This window comes from Nomascus leucogenys, chromosome 11 (assembly GCF_006542625.1).
Source record: "Nomascus leucogenys isolate Asia chromosome 11, Asia_NLE_v1, whole genome shotgun sequence".
NCBI lineage: Eukaryota > Metazoa > Chordata > Mammalia > Primates > Hylobatidae > Nomascus > Nomascus leucogenys.
Window position 1 is genome coordinate 72425058 of NC_044391.1, and position 14885 is coordinate 72439942.

Genomic DNA, 14885 nt, shown 5'->3' on the forward strand with positions numbered 1-14885 from the left:
TGAAGTGTATCCACCTCACTCAAGCCTATTCAGAGGCAGCCCCATCAGTGAGTCTTAATCACCCATGGTGGCTTAGGGATGACAGCTGCTGTGGCACATATGTGTCTATGATAACGGGACCCGTTTAACTGCTCCTAATCCACAGGGGTACGATTATGTTGGGGTAATAACTCCTGAGAATGGCTTTGCCACAGTTATAACATGCTGAGAGGGAGCGAAATATGAACCCTGCATAAATTAGACTACCAGGTACAAAGTTTGCTATTAGTCAGTTCTATCATACCTCTAATAAGAGTGTATCTCACCATAGACAATTGCATTCAGCTGCACGACGAGATGACAGGCAAATTTGTCAGTTTAACGTATATGAGTTTTGTTTTTTTAAAAATACACCTACAACTTTATGAAACCCCTAATATATTTCAGGGATAAAAATGGATGTTTGTTTTTATTTTTTTCAAACAGATTTTAATTGATGCTACAATTCTATCCCCTTGGCTCTTAATACAATACTAGTTTTTGAAATGAATCAAATGCTATGTGCCTGCTTTTCTTTTGGTCCTTGACTTTGTTTTAAAACTGTTCATGCCACCTCAGCAAAGAGTCTGCCATTTTGTTAATTGCTGTGGTGAAATCATTGCTGTGGTCAAAGTAGCTAACTTTGAAGATCATACCATGAAGATTTTAGTTGGCAGTGATCTTAAATTAGCTAACCACACATGTGATCAGATATCTCTGCCTTACACCTCAACTGCCAACATTAAGGTAATATAATTACATAACCCAAAGATTGATCATAAGCATGTAACTTCCTCAACCAATATTATTAAACAGGCTTGACTTGGCTATTTTACCTTGCAAGGATCAAAGATTAAGATTTAGACATCAGGATCACTAAAATGTGAAATAAAAAGGCAATGAATGAATTCAAGTCATAAGGCCAAATACTGTCAGATGGTTACATGAGAACCAGCTTTTGTGAGGCTTCAATACTATTCTTAAAATAGATGGTGAACACTCCTATTCAACACAGTATTGGAAGTTCTGGCCAGGGCAATCAGGCAAGAGAAAGAAATAAAGGGTATTCAAATAGGAAGAGAGGAAGTCAAATTGTCTCTGTTTGCAGATGAGATGATTGTATATTTAGAAAACCCCATCGTCTCAGCCCAAAATCTCCTTAAGCTGATAAGCAACTTCAGCAAAGTCTCAGGATACAAAATCAATGTGCAAAAATCACAAGCATTCCTATACACCAATAACAGACAAACAGAGAGCAAAATTATGAGTGAACTTCCATTCACAATTGCTACAAAGAGAATAAAATACCTAGGAATACAACTTACAAGGGATGTGACGGACTTCTTCAAGGAGAACTACAAACTACTGCTCAAGGAAATAAGAAAGGACACAAACAAATGGAAAAACATTCCGTGCTCATGGATAGGAAGAATTAATATCATGAATATGGCCATACTGCCCAAAGTAACTTATAGATTCAATGCTATTCCCATCAAGCTACCGTTGACTTTCTTCACAGAATTAGAAAAAACTACTTTAGATTTCATATGGAACCAAAAAAGAGCCTGAATAGCCAAGACAATCCTAAGCAAAAAGAACAAAACTGGAGATATTACGCTACCTGACTTCAAACTATACTACAAGTCTACAGTAACCAAAACAGCATGGTACTGGTATCAAAAAAGATCTAGAGACCGATGAAACAGAACAGAGGCCTCAGAAATAATGCCACACATCTACAACCATCTGATCTTTGACAAACCTGACAAAAATAAGCAACAGGGAAAGGATTCCCTATTTAATAAATGGTGTTGGGAAAACTGGCTAGCCATATGCAGAAAACTAAACTGGACTCCTTCCTTACACCTTATACAAAAATTAACTCAAGATGGATTAAAGATTTAAACATAAGACCTAAAACCATAAAAATCCCAGAAGAAAACCTAGGCAGTACCATTCAGGACATGGGCATGAGCAAAGACTTCATGACTAAACACCAAAAGCAATGGCAACAAAAGCCAAAATTGACAAATGGGATCGAATTAAACTAAAAGAACTTCTGCACAGCAAAAGAAACTATTATCAGAGTGAACAGGCAACCCGCAGAATGTAAGAAAATTTTTGCAATCTACCCATCTGACAAAGGACTAATATCCAGAATCTACAAGGAAGTTAAACAAATTTATAAGAAAAAACCCCGTCAAAAAGTGGGCAAAGGATATGAACAGACACTTCTCTAAAGAAGACATTTATGAGGCCACAAACATATGAAAAAAAGCTCATCATCACTGGTCATTAAAGAAATGAAATCAAAACCACACTGAGATATCATCTCACGCCAGTTAGAATGGCAATCATTAAAAAGTCAGAAAGCAACAGATGTTGGAGAGGATGTGGAGAAATAGGAACGCTTTTACACTGTTGGTGGGAGTGTAAATTAGTTCAGCTATTGTGGAAGTCAGTGTGGCGATTCCTGAAGGACCTAGAACCAGAAATACCATTTGACCCAGCAATCCCATTACTGGGTATATACCCAAAGGATTATAAATCATTCTACTATAAAGACATATGCCCACATATGTTTATTGCAGCACTGTTCACAATAGCAAATACTTGGAACTAAGCCAAATGCCCATCAATGATGGACTAGATTAAGAAAATATGGCACATGTATACCATAGAATGGTATGCAGCCATAAAAAGGATGAGTTCATGTCTTTTGCAGGAATATGAATGAAGCTGGAAACCATCATTCTCAGCAAACTAACACAAGAACAGAAAACCAAACACCGCATGTTCTCACTCATAAGTGAGAGTTGAACAATGAGAACACATGGACACAGGGAGGGGAATATCACACACTGGGGCTTGTTGGTGGGTGGGGGGCTAGGAGAGGGATAGCATTAGGAGAAATACCTAATGTAGATGGCAGGTTGATGTGTGCAACAAACCATCATGGCACGTGTATACCTATGTAACAAACCTGCATGTTTTGCACATGTATTTCAGAACTTAAAGTATAATAAAAAAAACTTTAAAAAAATAGATAGTGAAACTGAAGGATAATCTTACATATTTTCTTCATCTCTTTGTATTCCTTTTTCATATTCTAAGGGGGCAAAATGTAGCAGAGGAAGAGCATGATCTACCATATGCATATGAATTTGAATCCCAAGTCTGCCACCTATTAGCTATGTGACTTTGGAAAATTGTGGTGACCTCTCTGTTTCCAGTTTCCATATTTCTTCAAGAGAAACAGCATCATAACCTGTCCCATGTAAGGGTTATAGATAATACATACAAAATGCCTGGCACCTATGAGGCATCCAATAAATGGGCAGCTGAAATAATATTCATTATTGAATATCGGTTTTATCAATATCATTCTATCATTACATCGATATCATAATATGAATTAAAGTAATTCAATATTAATGAGTATATACTGATATACTTTTATCATTCTCAAAGTCTAATCTTTTGCGAGTGGCAGAGACCCACCCAGTATTTTTTTCTTCTGAGATGTCTGAAAGTCCTTGGGGAAGATGAGTCACCTTCAGAAATTAGAAAAGAAAGCAGAGCAGCAAATTGTGAGAACAGTTGAGGAGTCGTCCTTCAACAGGTGAAGTTCATATACACCAGGGTTACATTCCAGAAGTGCCGCTTAGTACCTGCCCCTGTCAGACTCCTCTTCCTCTCCCAGGTATGCTCGGGTCAATGACTTTACTACTATTAGGGTGTGGGATGATTTAAAGGGAAGGAAGATATATGGGTGTGCATGTGCACATGTGCTTACATGTAAAATTATAATTCTTGAATAATGTTGATTCTGCACTTTTTTAATATGAATATGGGAATGTAGTTACTAGGGGAAGGGAGAAACAAAACTTCTTTTTCTGGATTAGGTTGGCAGAACCAGAAGTTCCTTTGCTCAAGTCATTTTCTCCATATTCCTCACCAATTGGAGGATAATTTCTGCCAAGTTCCTCTTCTGGGTAAAGAATGCCCTTGGAGAGGTCAGGCGTAGTGGCTTATGCCCATAATCCTAGCACTTTGGGAGGCCAGTGCAGGAGGATTGCTTGAGCCCAGCAGTTTGAGACCTGCCTGGGCAACCCCATCTCTACAAAAAACTTTTTTAAAAGTTAGCCAGGTGTGGTGGCACATGCGTGTGGTCCCATCTACTCAGGAGGCTGAAGTGGGAGGATCCCTTGGGCAGGAGAGGTCAAGGCTGCAGTGAGCTGTGATTGTACCACTGCACTCCAGGCTGGATGACAGAGTGAGACCCAGTCTCAAAACAAAACAAAACAAATACTCTTGGAGTGTTAAACATATTGGTTATTCCTAACTTCTTGCCATTATCAGTTTAAGAAATTAGATTTAGGAAAGTGGAGTTTTTCAGTGAGGCTGGAAGAGGAGTTTCTTGGAAAAACAGAGAAAGCAAAAATTGGAGGAAGCAGGATGTCAGCTTCTTCTTGCTTTTGACCTTCTTCCATTTGTGCTTTCTCAATAATACCATCTCATTTGTTTCGGTATTTGCGGCTGCCCCTACTTTCTGGAACCCACTAATCCATCTTGCCAGAATTCCAAAGCATCCCATTCTTCAATTTCCCTTTCTTTAACATGCAATTTCCCACACAAAAAGTAAAAGATTGTAATGAGAGAGAAAAGAAACATCCACTTTGGTCATGAAATCCATCTGGATCCTGATAAATGGTAGATATTTCAGAATACTTTAAAAATCATGAGTTTTGAGGATCAGAGCAAAGGCACACGTAACTCAGCATGTCCAATGATGGTGGCCAAAAATCTGTCAGTGGAGTCGTCACGTGACTAAGATTAGAAGGGTTATGCAACTGTAAAGCTGGAAGGAACTTGTCTAGAACAGCCAGCCCCTCATTATATAGATCACAGAGGATTTAAATGGTAGGAGATGTCAGAAATCACCTAGTATCGTCTCCCATATACAGATGCAAGAACTGAAAATCAATGAAGTGATGGAATTTTCTCAAAGTGTAATCTCTTGTGAGTGGCAGAGACCCACCTCAAATCCAGGTTGCTTAATTTCAATAGTGTCAGTTTACCAAACATTTATTAAGTACCTCTTTGGGCCATGCACTGTCTGAGGCCCTGGTTTGAAGGAGCACTGGGATGAATAATGCACAGCTCCTGCCTTCTTGAGGATTAAGGTCTCCTTGCAGAGAAATACACATTCTCAAATATTTATAATATAGTTGTTTTGAAATAACAGAGCAAACATCAAGGTCTGGGAAGGACAGAGGAGGAAGCAATTATTCGGCTGAGAGAAGTTGAAGGTTTTTCTTTCACAATAGTGCTTCTCATACATTATTATCTTCTATTCCATTAATTGCTTTTTTAATGGGAGGTAAACAAAACCTCTATTTGCTGGACTGTTTTAATAGGTGAGTGAGACTAGACAACAGGACCCCTAAGCTAAAAGGCAGAAGAGCCCATGCTTGCTGGTGAAATGGTGCATATGGCTTCTTCCTCTCTTCCCCTAACCAGGCAGTCTTTGCAGATGAACTTCATAGGCTTCCCCTCTGCATACCCCTATACCTACTTCCACACAGACCATAGGAGGAGACACAGGATATCAGACAGAGCTACATCAAAGACCTTTGTAGCTCTGCCATTGGCAGGGTGTTAGGAGAGATGCAAGGTGTGCAGGGTCATGACCAGTGAGTCACCTGGGGCAGGTCAGGTCAGCAAGAGACAAGAGTCACACTTGGAGGAGACCATGGAGATAGAGAGTGCCAACTCTCAGTGACAGGCACTGAGACCCTGAGGCCCAACCATTTCATCCCAACATGTATTTGAGAAGCCACCTGCTTGCTCACAGAAGTAGTTTCAACATTTTCTCTCCAATCTGGGTCAAATGCCTCATTTAGTAAAGAAACTCTGCTTTTCTAAAATATGAAGTGAACTAATTTCTGTTCAGCTTTTTATAAATTTTCAATCATGAGGTCCAAATTAAAATGCTTTTCAAAGTATGACTAAAGTTGTGAGCTGTGATACATGATTGGTTAAATTTTATTTTTCACATTTTAAGAAAATAATTCCATATGTTTTTGCCAGCTCATTGAACTTTCTTGGCGATGAATAGATCAGTATATCTAGGAATGATTGATACCATATGATTCTTGGGTATCATATTTTGATGATATTCTGCAATGTTTCAAATTACCGAAACAGAAACCCACCCACACACGCTGAGCTCAAAATTTGCAGTTTTTGTCTTGATGGCTACATTTAGAGTTTAAACATCATCATTAAAATTTTACAGGTGACATATCAAGAAAAATTAAGCCCACTAGTTGTGTCTCTTTGAAGGGAAAACATTCCTTCATTATAATGAATGAAATTGCAGGCTAGGTATGAATGCTGGTGACCTCTAGAAAATGAACCACTGACCCATAAGTGGATGAGAATCAGCCAGAGTAAATGAGGCAGAAGTTTTCCCAGCATAACTGTGCATGCTGGCAGGGCAGATTCTTGTTATAATTAAAAGAGATAGAGTGGTCGATAGGGAACATTTAATAGGAGCAAACATGACTACATTGCCAAACTATTTTTCTGGTCCATTTTTCATTCTCATGTTATGCCATATATGTGGGTTTTAAAAGTGACACAAGCATTGCACGTGAAAATAACACACATGGACTTGTACAGCAGAACCCAGGAAAAATTCAATTAAAATATGAACGCCATCAATGACCAACTTGTTCAGAGCAAATCCCCATCTAAATCTATACTGACCAATACAGTAGCCATAAAAATGAGCATGTGACCCTATGCAAATCAGACATCCCCTCCTCCAGACTCTGCATATATTACTGGCTGGTGTCTACCACACTTAGGGACTTCTTCTTTTGGCTTTGGAGCCCCCCTCCCTCTGTCTCTGTACAGGGGAGCCTCTTCCTTCTGCCTTCTCTTTTCTTTCTTGCCTATTAAACTCTCTGCTCCTTAAAACCACACACACAAAAATGAGCATGTGAAATGTGGCTAGACTGAATTAGATGTAATGTAAATGTAAAATACACTTTAGATTTCCAAGACAGTGTCAAGAAAAAAAAAATGTAAAACATCTCAATAAATTTTTAATTGTATGTTAAAATGATAATATTTTGGATATCTTGTGTTTAAAAAAATCATTAAAATTAATTTCATCTGTTCCTTTTTACTTTTGTTTTCTAATATGGCTGCTAGGACATTTAAAAGTACATATGTGGCTTGTGGCTTGCATTTGTGGCTTGTTTTATATATATATATATATATATTTTTTTTTTTTTTTTTTTTTTGAGATGGAGTCTCTGTCGCCCAGGCTGGAGTGCAGTGGCGAGATCTCGGCTCACTGCAAGCTCCGCCTCCCGGGTTCACGCCATTCTCCTGCCTCAGCCTCCTGAGTAGCTCGGACTACAGGCACTCGCCACCACGCCCGGCTAATTTTTTGTATTTTTAGTAGAGAGGGGATTTCACCAGGTTAGCCAGGATGGTCTCGATCTCCTGACCTTGTGATCCGCCCATCTCGGCCTCCCAAAGTGTTGAGATTACAGGCATGAGCCACTGCGCCCGGCCTGCTCATAGTATATTTTTATTGGCCAGTGCTGATATAAGTGAAATGTTTAGGTATGCAAAATAGTGTTTATCCACCTAACAGAGCTGAAATATAAATTCCTATTAATTGATGATAGCAGGACAACACAAAGAAAACTGAGACCAGCCTGGCCCACATGGTGAAACCCTGTCTCTACTAAAAATACAAAAAAAAATTAGCTGGGTGTGGTGGTGCATGCCTGTAGTCCCAGCTACTCGGGAGGCTGAGGCAGGAGAATCGCTTGAACCCAGGAGGGGTAGGTTGCAGTGAGCCAAGAAAACTGGCCAAGAAGTGATTTTTACCTTGATAAGTTACCTTTTCCATTCCTCCTACGCTGGTAAGATTCTGCAAATTCAAATGTTTGCTTAATAACTTTCTAAAAGCACAATAAGAAAGAAGACATTCTGGGAAATGAATTGTGCACTAATTATAAGTTGAGCTCTGGAAGAAACAGAAAAGAGTCATCCACCTGAGCTCTGTGGAGGTCCCTGATTTTTGCTCCAAGGAAGCCACTACTGAGAAAATAAGGTTAGACCTTTTATTCATTTATATGAACAGAGCTTATACATTTCTATCAGGAAGAATATCAGAGGATTCTCATCCAAGCAAACGTTGATGAAACATCATTGACAGGGTAATGACATTTTGAATGGAAAAAATGTGAACCATGAAGCTGCGTTGCAATGGGTGTGTAAACTTTGAGGGTGCAATGTGTCCCAAAGCCATGTTGATTAGAAAGTTTTAAGGCTGAGAGGGATGTTTATTTAAATGAATATTATCCTCTCTGGGGAGTCCATTGGATCTATTTATTTTGGTTTTCCCAACTCTCTCTCATGCTGCATTGAAAAAGATACTTTTATGCTTAGAAAAAAAAAAAGCTCTACTGTAAGTATTCTTTGCTGGGCCTCACCAAAATGAATGAGATTTTAACATGTATGGTATATACAATACACTTAATATGTATAGTCTATTGTATATAGATGGAGCTGTCACTGCAGAACAAACAAGTAAATGGAAGATTTTCTTCACTAGGCTAGGGGGAGAATGTTAGGGGTATCTGGGAACTAATGCAATTCTGTGAGATAAGTGAGGGTACTGTTTAAACCCCACCAGTTCTGCGAGTCCTCACAGAAAGCAAAAGGAGGGGCACCCAATTAGAACAACTTCATCCTTAGACAGGACCAGCATAGGACACAACCATAAAAATCATTCGCTGAACCCCAGAAGAATGTGGCTGTGTAAGGATTAAATGAGACAAAGCATATAAAGTGCTTACTATGTAGTAAGCATTCAGAAAACATCTTATTATTGTTTTGAAACACGTCGTATAGCATGAGTGAAGTTTATCTCCATTTCACTGCAGAAAATGTAAAGGCTCCAGAAAATTTACTAGTACCTTCTCTGCTTTTGTCTAAATTCATTTGTGAGAAGCTTTACTCAACGCTTTGGCTGCCGGTGACTCATGGTTAAATCATCTCTCTCATCTTTTTTCCTTTTCAGTTTTTTAATACAGTTGCATATCACATGACATTCTGCTTTGTTTTCTTCCTTCCCCTTCCCCAGGAAAACTAAGCAACTCTAACAGCCCCATTACCTTAATGAATAAAAGCCATTCAGTGAAAAGAACTGGTATCCACTTCAACAATTAAAAAGCTAACAACTAATTCTTGGAAATTTTCTGGAGCCCTATGAAAATTCATATCACTTAGTAACCTACGTGAGCTGAAGGTTGGTGTCCAATGACTGCTAAGAAGATATAAGGAATGTTGCAGAAATATAAATAGACCAGCACTGAAATTTAATTAGGCACTGCATATGTTAATAATAAATTCAATTAATTTAGCCTTCTACCTATACTAGAAAGAAAAAAAAAACCTGGGCAAAATAATAATTCATTTTAAATGCTTCAATTGGTAACCTCCTTTCCTGAAGAGTGATTTATGCAGTAATTTACTGACTGTGTCTTCATAAGATTGTTGCAAACCAGCCCTTCTGAAATAATAATAACTTCTGAATGTGTGTTGTAAGAGATATAACAAATGACTTCATATTAATTTTCATTTAATGAGTTGCCTATTCACATGGTAATTTTTAAAAATTCTCTTCTTAAGATAAACAGGTTATAAATACTGTGGATTACACTTCCATTTCACAAAAATCGCAACAAGAAAATCTCTCTCATATTCTCTACATGATTTGCAGGTCAATCAGTTTAAAATGTTCTATACTAAATAGGCATCCATTTCTTTCCCAGGTAGCACAGCAGATCATTTTAAATTTCTACAGCCAAATGATTCCAAATTAGTTAAAAATGAAAACTGAATATTTAGCAGCAGGAAAGGTCTTAGCAGGAATAATGGAAGGGAGTGGGGAGCAGGAAACAAAATCACGAAAAAGGTGGCAAAGCAGGTAGGGTTAAATAAGGAGCCCATGACCTTCGTTCTTTTTATAAAGAACAAAAGGCATAAAGATCATTCTTTACAGCTTTCCTATTTCCCCAAGTTTACTTTTTAAAAAAGACTCCATAATTTTTTACATAAATGTTAATACTTAAGCATCTTAATTGCTAATATTTCCAAAAACCTTAATTATGTAACAATGAATTAACTCTATAATAAAAAGAGCAAGTATAAAATAATAAAAACTAGGAAGAAGAAATTGCTCAGAATCATAGGTTTTTCATATGGTTCACACCGATTTAAAAAGTTCTGCAGTAAACATGGCAAAATTCTCAAATATAATTCCTCGCAACACTGGGAAGGGTCTGCCTAAAGTATTAAATAATTCAAATGCAATTGCTACTTACATGAGAACCGAAAGGGCCTTGCTCCTAACCCACACTGCCTCACACCCTCTCCGTGGAAAAGCCCGTACTGCATTTCACCCATAAACTTGTCCAGCTCCTGCCCTGAGGCATTGACGAGCAGAGCTCCCGTTTTGCAGAGGATAGTGACTTTGATCCACAACGGTGTCCCCAAGGCTGTCACAACTCCGAGGGCACATGCAAAACTTAACACTCCAGCCATGCAAAAAATCATTTTCTTCTGTTGGCTTGGCATGATGAGAAGCGGCCTCTGTGAGGGCGAGGTTCAAAAACAAGACCTTTGTGAGCAATGGGAAGGGACTGCCCCTTTGACTGCATTTATTACAGAAGCTGAACGGACAGCTCCCAGCTGAAAAGGCAACTTCACCATCGACGGTTCTCGCCAGGTTAAATGTCAGTAGATGAAGGCCTCATCATCACTCATACTTGGCTTTTCTCCTTTTCTGCTGCTTCTTCTCCCTAATTGGAAATCTTTGGACTAAGAATCTGTAAAATAAAAGTCTTTCAAACTGCCTTCAAGTGTCTCCTCTGTGTCACTTGGTAACAAAGGTCTAAGATAACAGATGGAGTCCTCAGTGTAACTTGATAAATGTTTCCCTTCCTTAGCCTTTTGTCTGACTGGGTGAGTTGAAACTTTCAGAAACAGGCTTGAATCTGATGGTAAATTTTCAGCAACTTGAGAAGTTCATTTATCGATGTTTTTATTTTTGTTTGTTATTGTTTTTAGTGGTGGGGGAAGGAGCTTTAGCAGAGGTAGGGAGAACGTATGTACCTGTATTGATAGTTGATGTCAAAAATTTTTAATTACAGCAGGATAAAAATATTAAACAGAATTGGGTCCTACATGAATATTAAGTGCTCTAGATCAACCATGGGTCGTTGTCCTTCCAACTTAATTTCTCCCAGATCCATGGTTTATACCTAATGTATCAATAGAGAATTTGATTCACATTTTTCTTGGCATAGAGAAATATGAAAATGCAGGAGCAAATATCTAGATTTCTAAATGCTTTCCTTTAAGAAGCTTAGCTGCTTTAGGATAATAGAAGGGAATGTGTTTCTGGGTCCAAGGAATACCAGGATCTGTAAAGATAAGGGCATATTGATGGAAAGAGGGATGGTGGTCAGATAGGTGACTCTATGGATTCATCATAAAAATGCACAGGTCTCAGCAAAGGTAACCTATTTGGGAGACTAGAGACAGTTATGAACAAAGATTAAGCAGCAGGTAGGTCTGGTTAAATGGTCAAGACCTGGAAACTAAAGTTCAGAATTCAGTAACAGCTTTTTAACTTTGCATTTCCAATGAGATTCCTCCTTCTACAGACACAGGACTCTCTCTATGTGTGTGTGTGTGTGTGTGTAAGTGTCTAGTGAATGTTTATTATATGCCATGTTATTGTCCTGAGCGCTGACCTACAAAGTTAATGTTTAGTAAGAACTTATGTCTGGCAACATGTGAAGTATTCTACCTAAATTATCTTATGTAATTCTCATAATTAGCATATAAAGTAATGAAGAAGAGGAAGAAAAAGAGGAGGGAGGAGGAGGAGAAGGAGGAGGAGGAGGAGGGAAGAAGGAAGAAGAATAAGAAAGAAGAAAGAAGAAAGAAGAAGAAAAAGAAATTATTCCTATCTTACATATAAGGAAATTGAGGCTCAGAGAGTTTAAGCAACTTGCTGAAGAGAGTGGTGGAGCTGGGATTCAAATCCAGGTCTTCTACTTCTGAGGTTGATGTTCTATTCCAAGCAAAGCCCCCGACCTTGAAAAGACGGCAAACATTTCAGTTTGGGTTGGGTTCGTCTGGGAGTAACAGGGGCAGACTAGCCCATTATTAGTTACACATCTTGAGTGTTTGAAGAACACAGACATCAATAAATAGAAATTTTTCAGTTGGCCAAAAGCACATGTGTATGCTAGCTTCTATTCTTTTGATCCACCTTTAAGCATGACATCTTAGAGGAAATTAAGAAATGAAGACGTATTTCACACCATTTTCACTATAAATAAGTCTCTACGTTATGCACACTTTGAAGGGAATTTTGAGGTATAGACTCAGAGTACTGACAAACTTCCCTCACAGCTCGCCTCTCCTAGGAGTTGCAATAGCCAGTCTCGTTGAGGACAGACAACTAAGTATAGAAGTCATTCTAGAATGCCAGCGTACCTTCGGGGAGAAGAGGGGCAATATAAAACATGGCCACAGAAGAACTGGGCATATAGAAGATTCCAAAGAGGCACTTAAAATAAAGTTTACAATATTAGTAAGTCTTTTTTATTTTGTATAACTTAACACAGAATAAGCAACTCATCGCAGTTTATTTGACCCTCCAATGAATTCTCCACTGGATTTAGAATAATTGCTATCATGATCCACTAGCAAAACAAGTGGGTGCCAGTGCCCCCAATAAGTGGTTATTTGGGCATAGATGTGCCACAGTCACCCCAGAAAACTTAGTTTAAGATGTCTAAGCAGAGCTGAGCTTACTAAATCAACATATTCTGTAATTGGAAGAGACAGAACATTTCCAAAGCCTGGGAGAAGAAATCACCTACAACTTAATCAATACTATTAATAACCTCTACTAAAGGATATGGCAAGAGAATGATAGTTAGCATAGGACAGTGGTTTAATTAACCCAAACTCAGCCAACTATATCTAAAGCTGTCCAAGGAGGAAAGCCTTGATTATGGGTGTAGAGAGCAATTAGATCACATCAGTTGCATCAGTTTGCATCAGTCTGTAGTGACATGTTCACTTGTCTGTAGAGACATGGGAAAAATAAATACAACATACTGAGTTACTCTTATATCCTGAAATTAGGCCATTCCTAATTTTTATTGTTAAAATTTTCTTTCTTTAATGAGATAATGGTAGTTGAATTTTTAATGATTTTATTTGACAAATTTAGAAACTGGCAAACCTATGTCTACTCCTGATTTAAAACAAAACCAAGTCAAACACTGGTCTATGACATAAAAGATCCCTGAGTGGAAAGGGTGAGACTCACCCTTTGAGGCCTAAAACCCCACCCTTTGCTCTGACACAGTGGTTCTCAGTTTTGCTGCTCATTAGAATCACTTGAGAAGATTTTAAAAGTACTGATGTCTGTGTCCTCATCCCTGAGATTCAGATTTATTTGATTTTAGAGTATGGCCTTAGCGTCGAATCACCCCAGGTGATTGCATTGTGCAGCCAAGGTTGGAAGCCACTGCCCTTATCTCCTTTTCACATAGCTATCTACTGATTACAAACCAGGCTTTGCAGGCATCTCAGTGCTGGAATGCACACAGACATGAGCATCTGGGTTGCTTGAGAGGAATATGCTCATAGCAAATTAATAAATAGGCACTATCATTTACAGCTCAAACTTTCCTACATTTTTTCAGCACTAGGTTTCAGCATATCCACAACTAAAGACCAGGCCCCGATTCATAGATTTACCCCCAAATCACCAAGTGAATATCAATGGTGCTGTATCCTGTTCATGTGAGGCAGCACCCCCTCACCTCTTCTCCATGCAGCTTCCTTTCAAACTTCAGCATCAGCCACCCACAGGCTGCGTAGTAGTGTGTGTAATCCACCCTCTGAGAATGATATAATGGAACCTGGCAGTCATTATGCCTGACAGCCTTCTTTTGAAATTTCATCTTAAATGTCTTGAATGACAGTGATGACACCATTTTCTTTGCAGTCTCTCTGAGAATTTGAGTCATTAATGTCAGCAAGTTTTCACCAAGTATCCTGCTGAAATCTTTACTTCTCTCAATCTTAATAGGAATACATTTGGTGACATAAGAAAATGGAACTAGGCCTCCCCCTCCTCTGACCCCTTCCAGGTGCTGGATAATGATATAATTCTTCAGAGTGACTAGAGATTCTGTAGAGAAAGGAGCACAATTGCAGACTCTGTTTTCGCTTCCAGTGTAGCATTTGTGCCTCTTCTCACACTAACTTGGCTGCATCAGTTTTTCCTTATAACCATTTGAAAACAAAAGAAAAAAAAAAGCAGCCACATTCCAAAGGCATGCAAATTCTCACCTGGTTTGTTCGCCAAGTATAAGAGACAGTATGGCATGATATGGGAAGATCCTGTCCAGGGTCTATTTCCAGCTCTATCGCTAAATTAAGAATTCCTTCTCTGGCATTAATTTTACATATTTATGAAGAGTGGTCTGGGCTGCATAGGTGATTCTGAAATCATTTTTAAGAAGAAAAACCATTCCCTCAACACAACTCTTGTGTGAAATAAAACAAAAATTGAGCTGCTATACTGGGAGGGTGGGTGGTCAAGGAGTTGTCACTGGGCTCCCCAGCTCCCTACTCCCTACAGTGTCCTATCCCCAACGCGAAAGACAGCTTTGAGAAGCACAGTTTCTTTTTAACTAAAGAAAAAAAAATTTAATAAGCCATAGAACTACAATTTGGCC

General features: G+C 38.7%; 1 protein-coding gene across 2 annotated transcripts in view; it reads right to left on the reverse strand.

The window, feature by feature from the left end:
* The window catches only part of CLRN1 (clarin 1), a 48342-nt gene extending 37360 nt beyond the window's left edge, over nt 1–10982 (reverse strand). For both annotated transcript variants that reach the window (XM_003256293.2, XM_003256294.2), the window contains exon 1: nt 10437–10982. In XM_003256293.2, the coding sequence (XP_003256341.1) occupies nt 10437–10689 (253 nt within the window). In that variant the 5' untranslated portion in view covers nt 10690–10982. The remainder of the gene's footprint in view (nt 1–10436) is intronic.
* Nucleotides 10983–14885: the final 3903 nt, after the last annotated feature.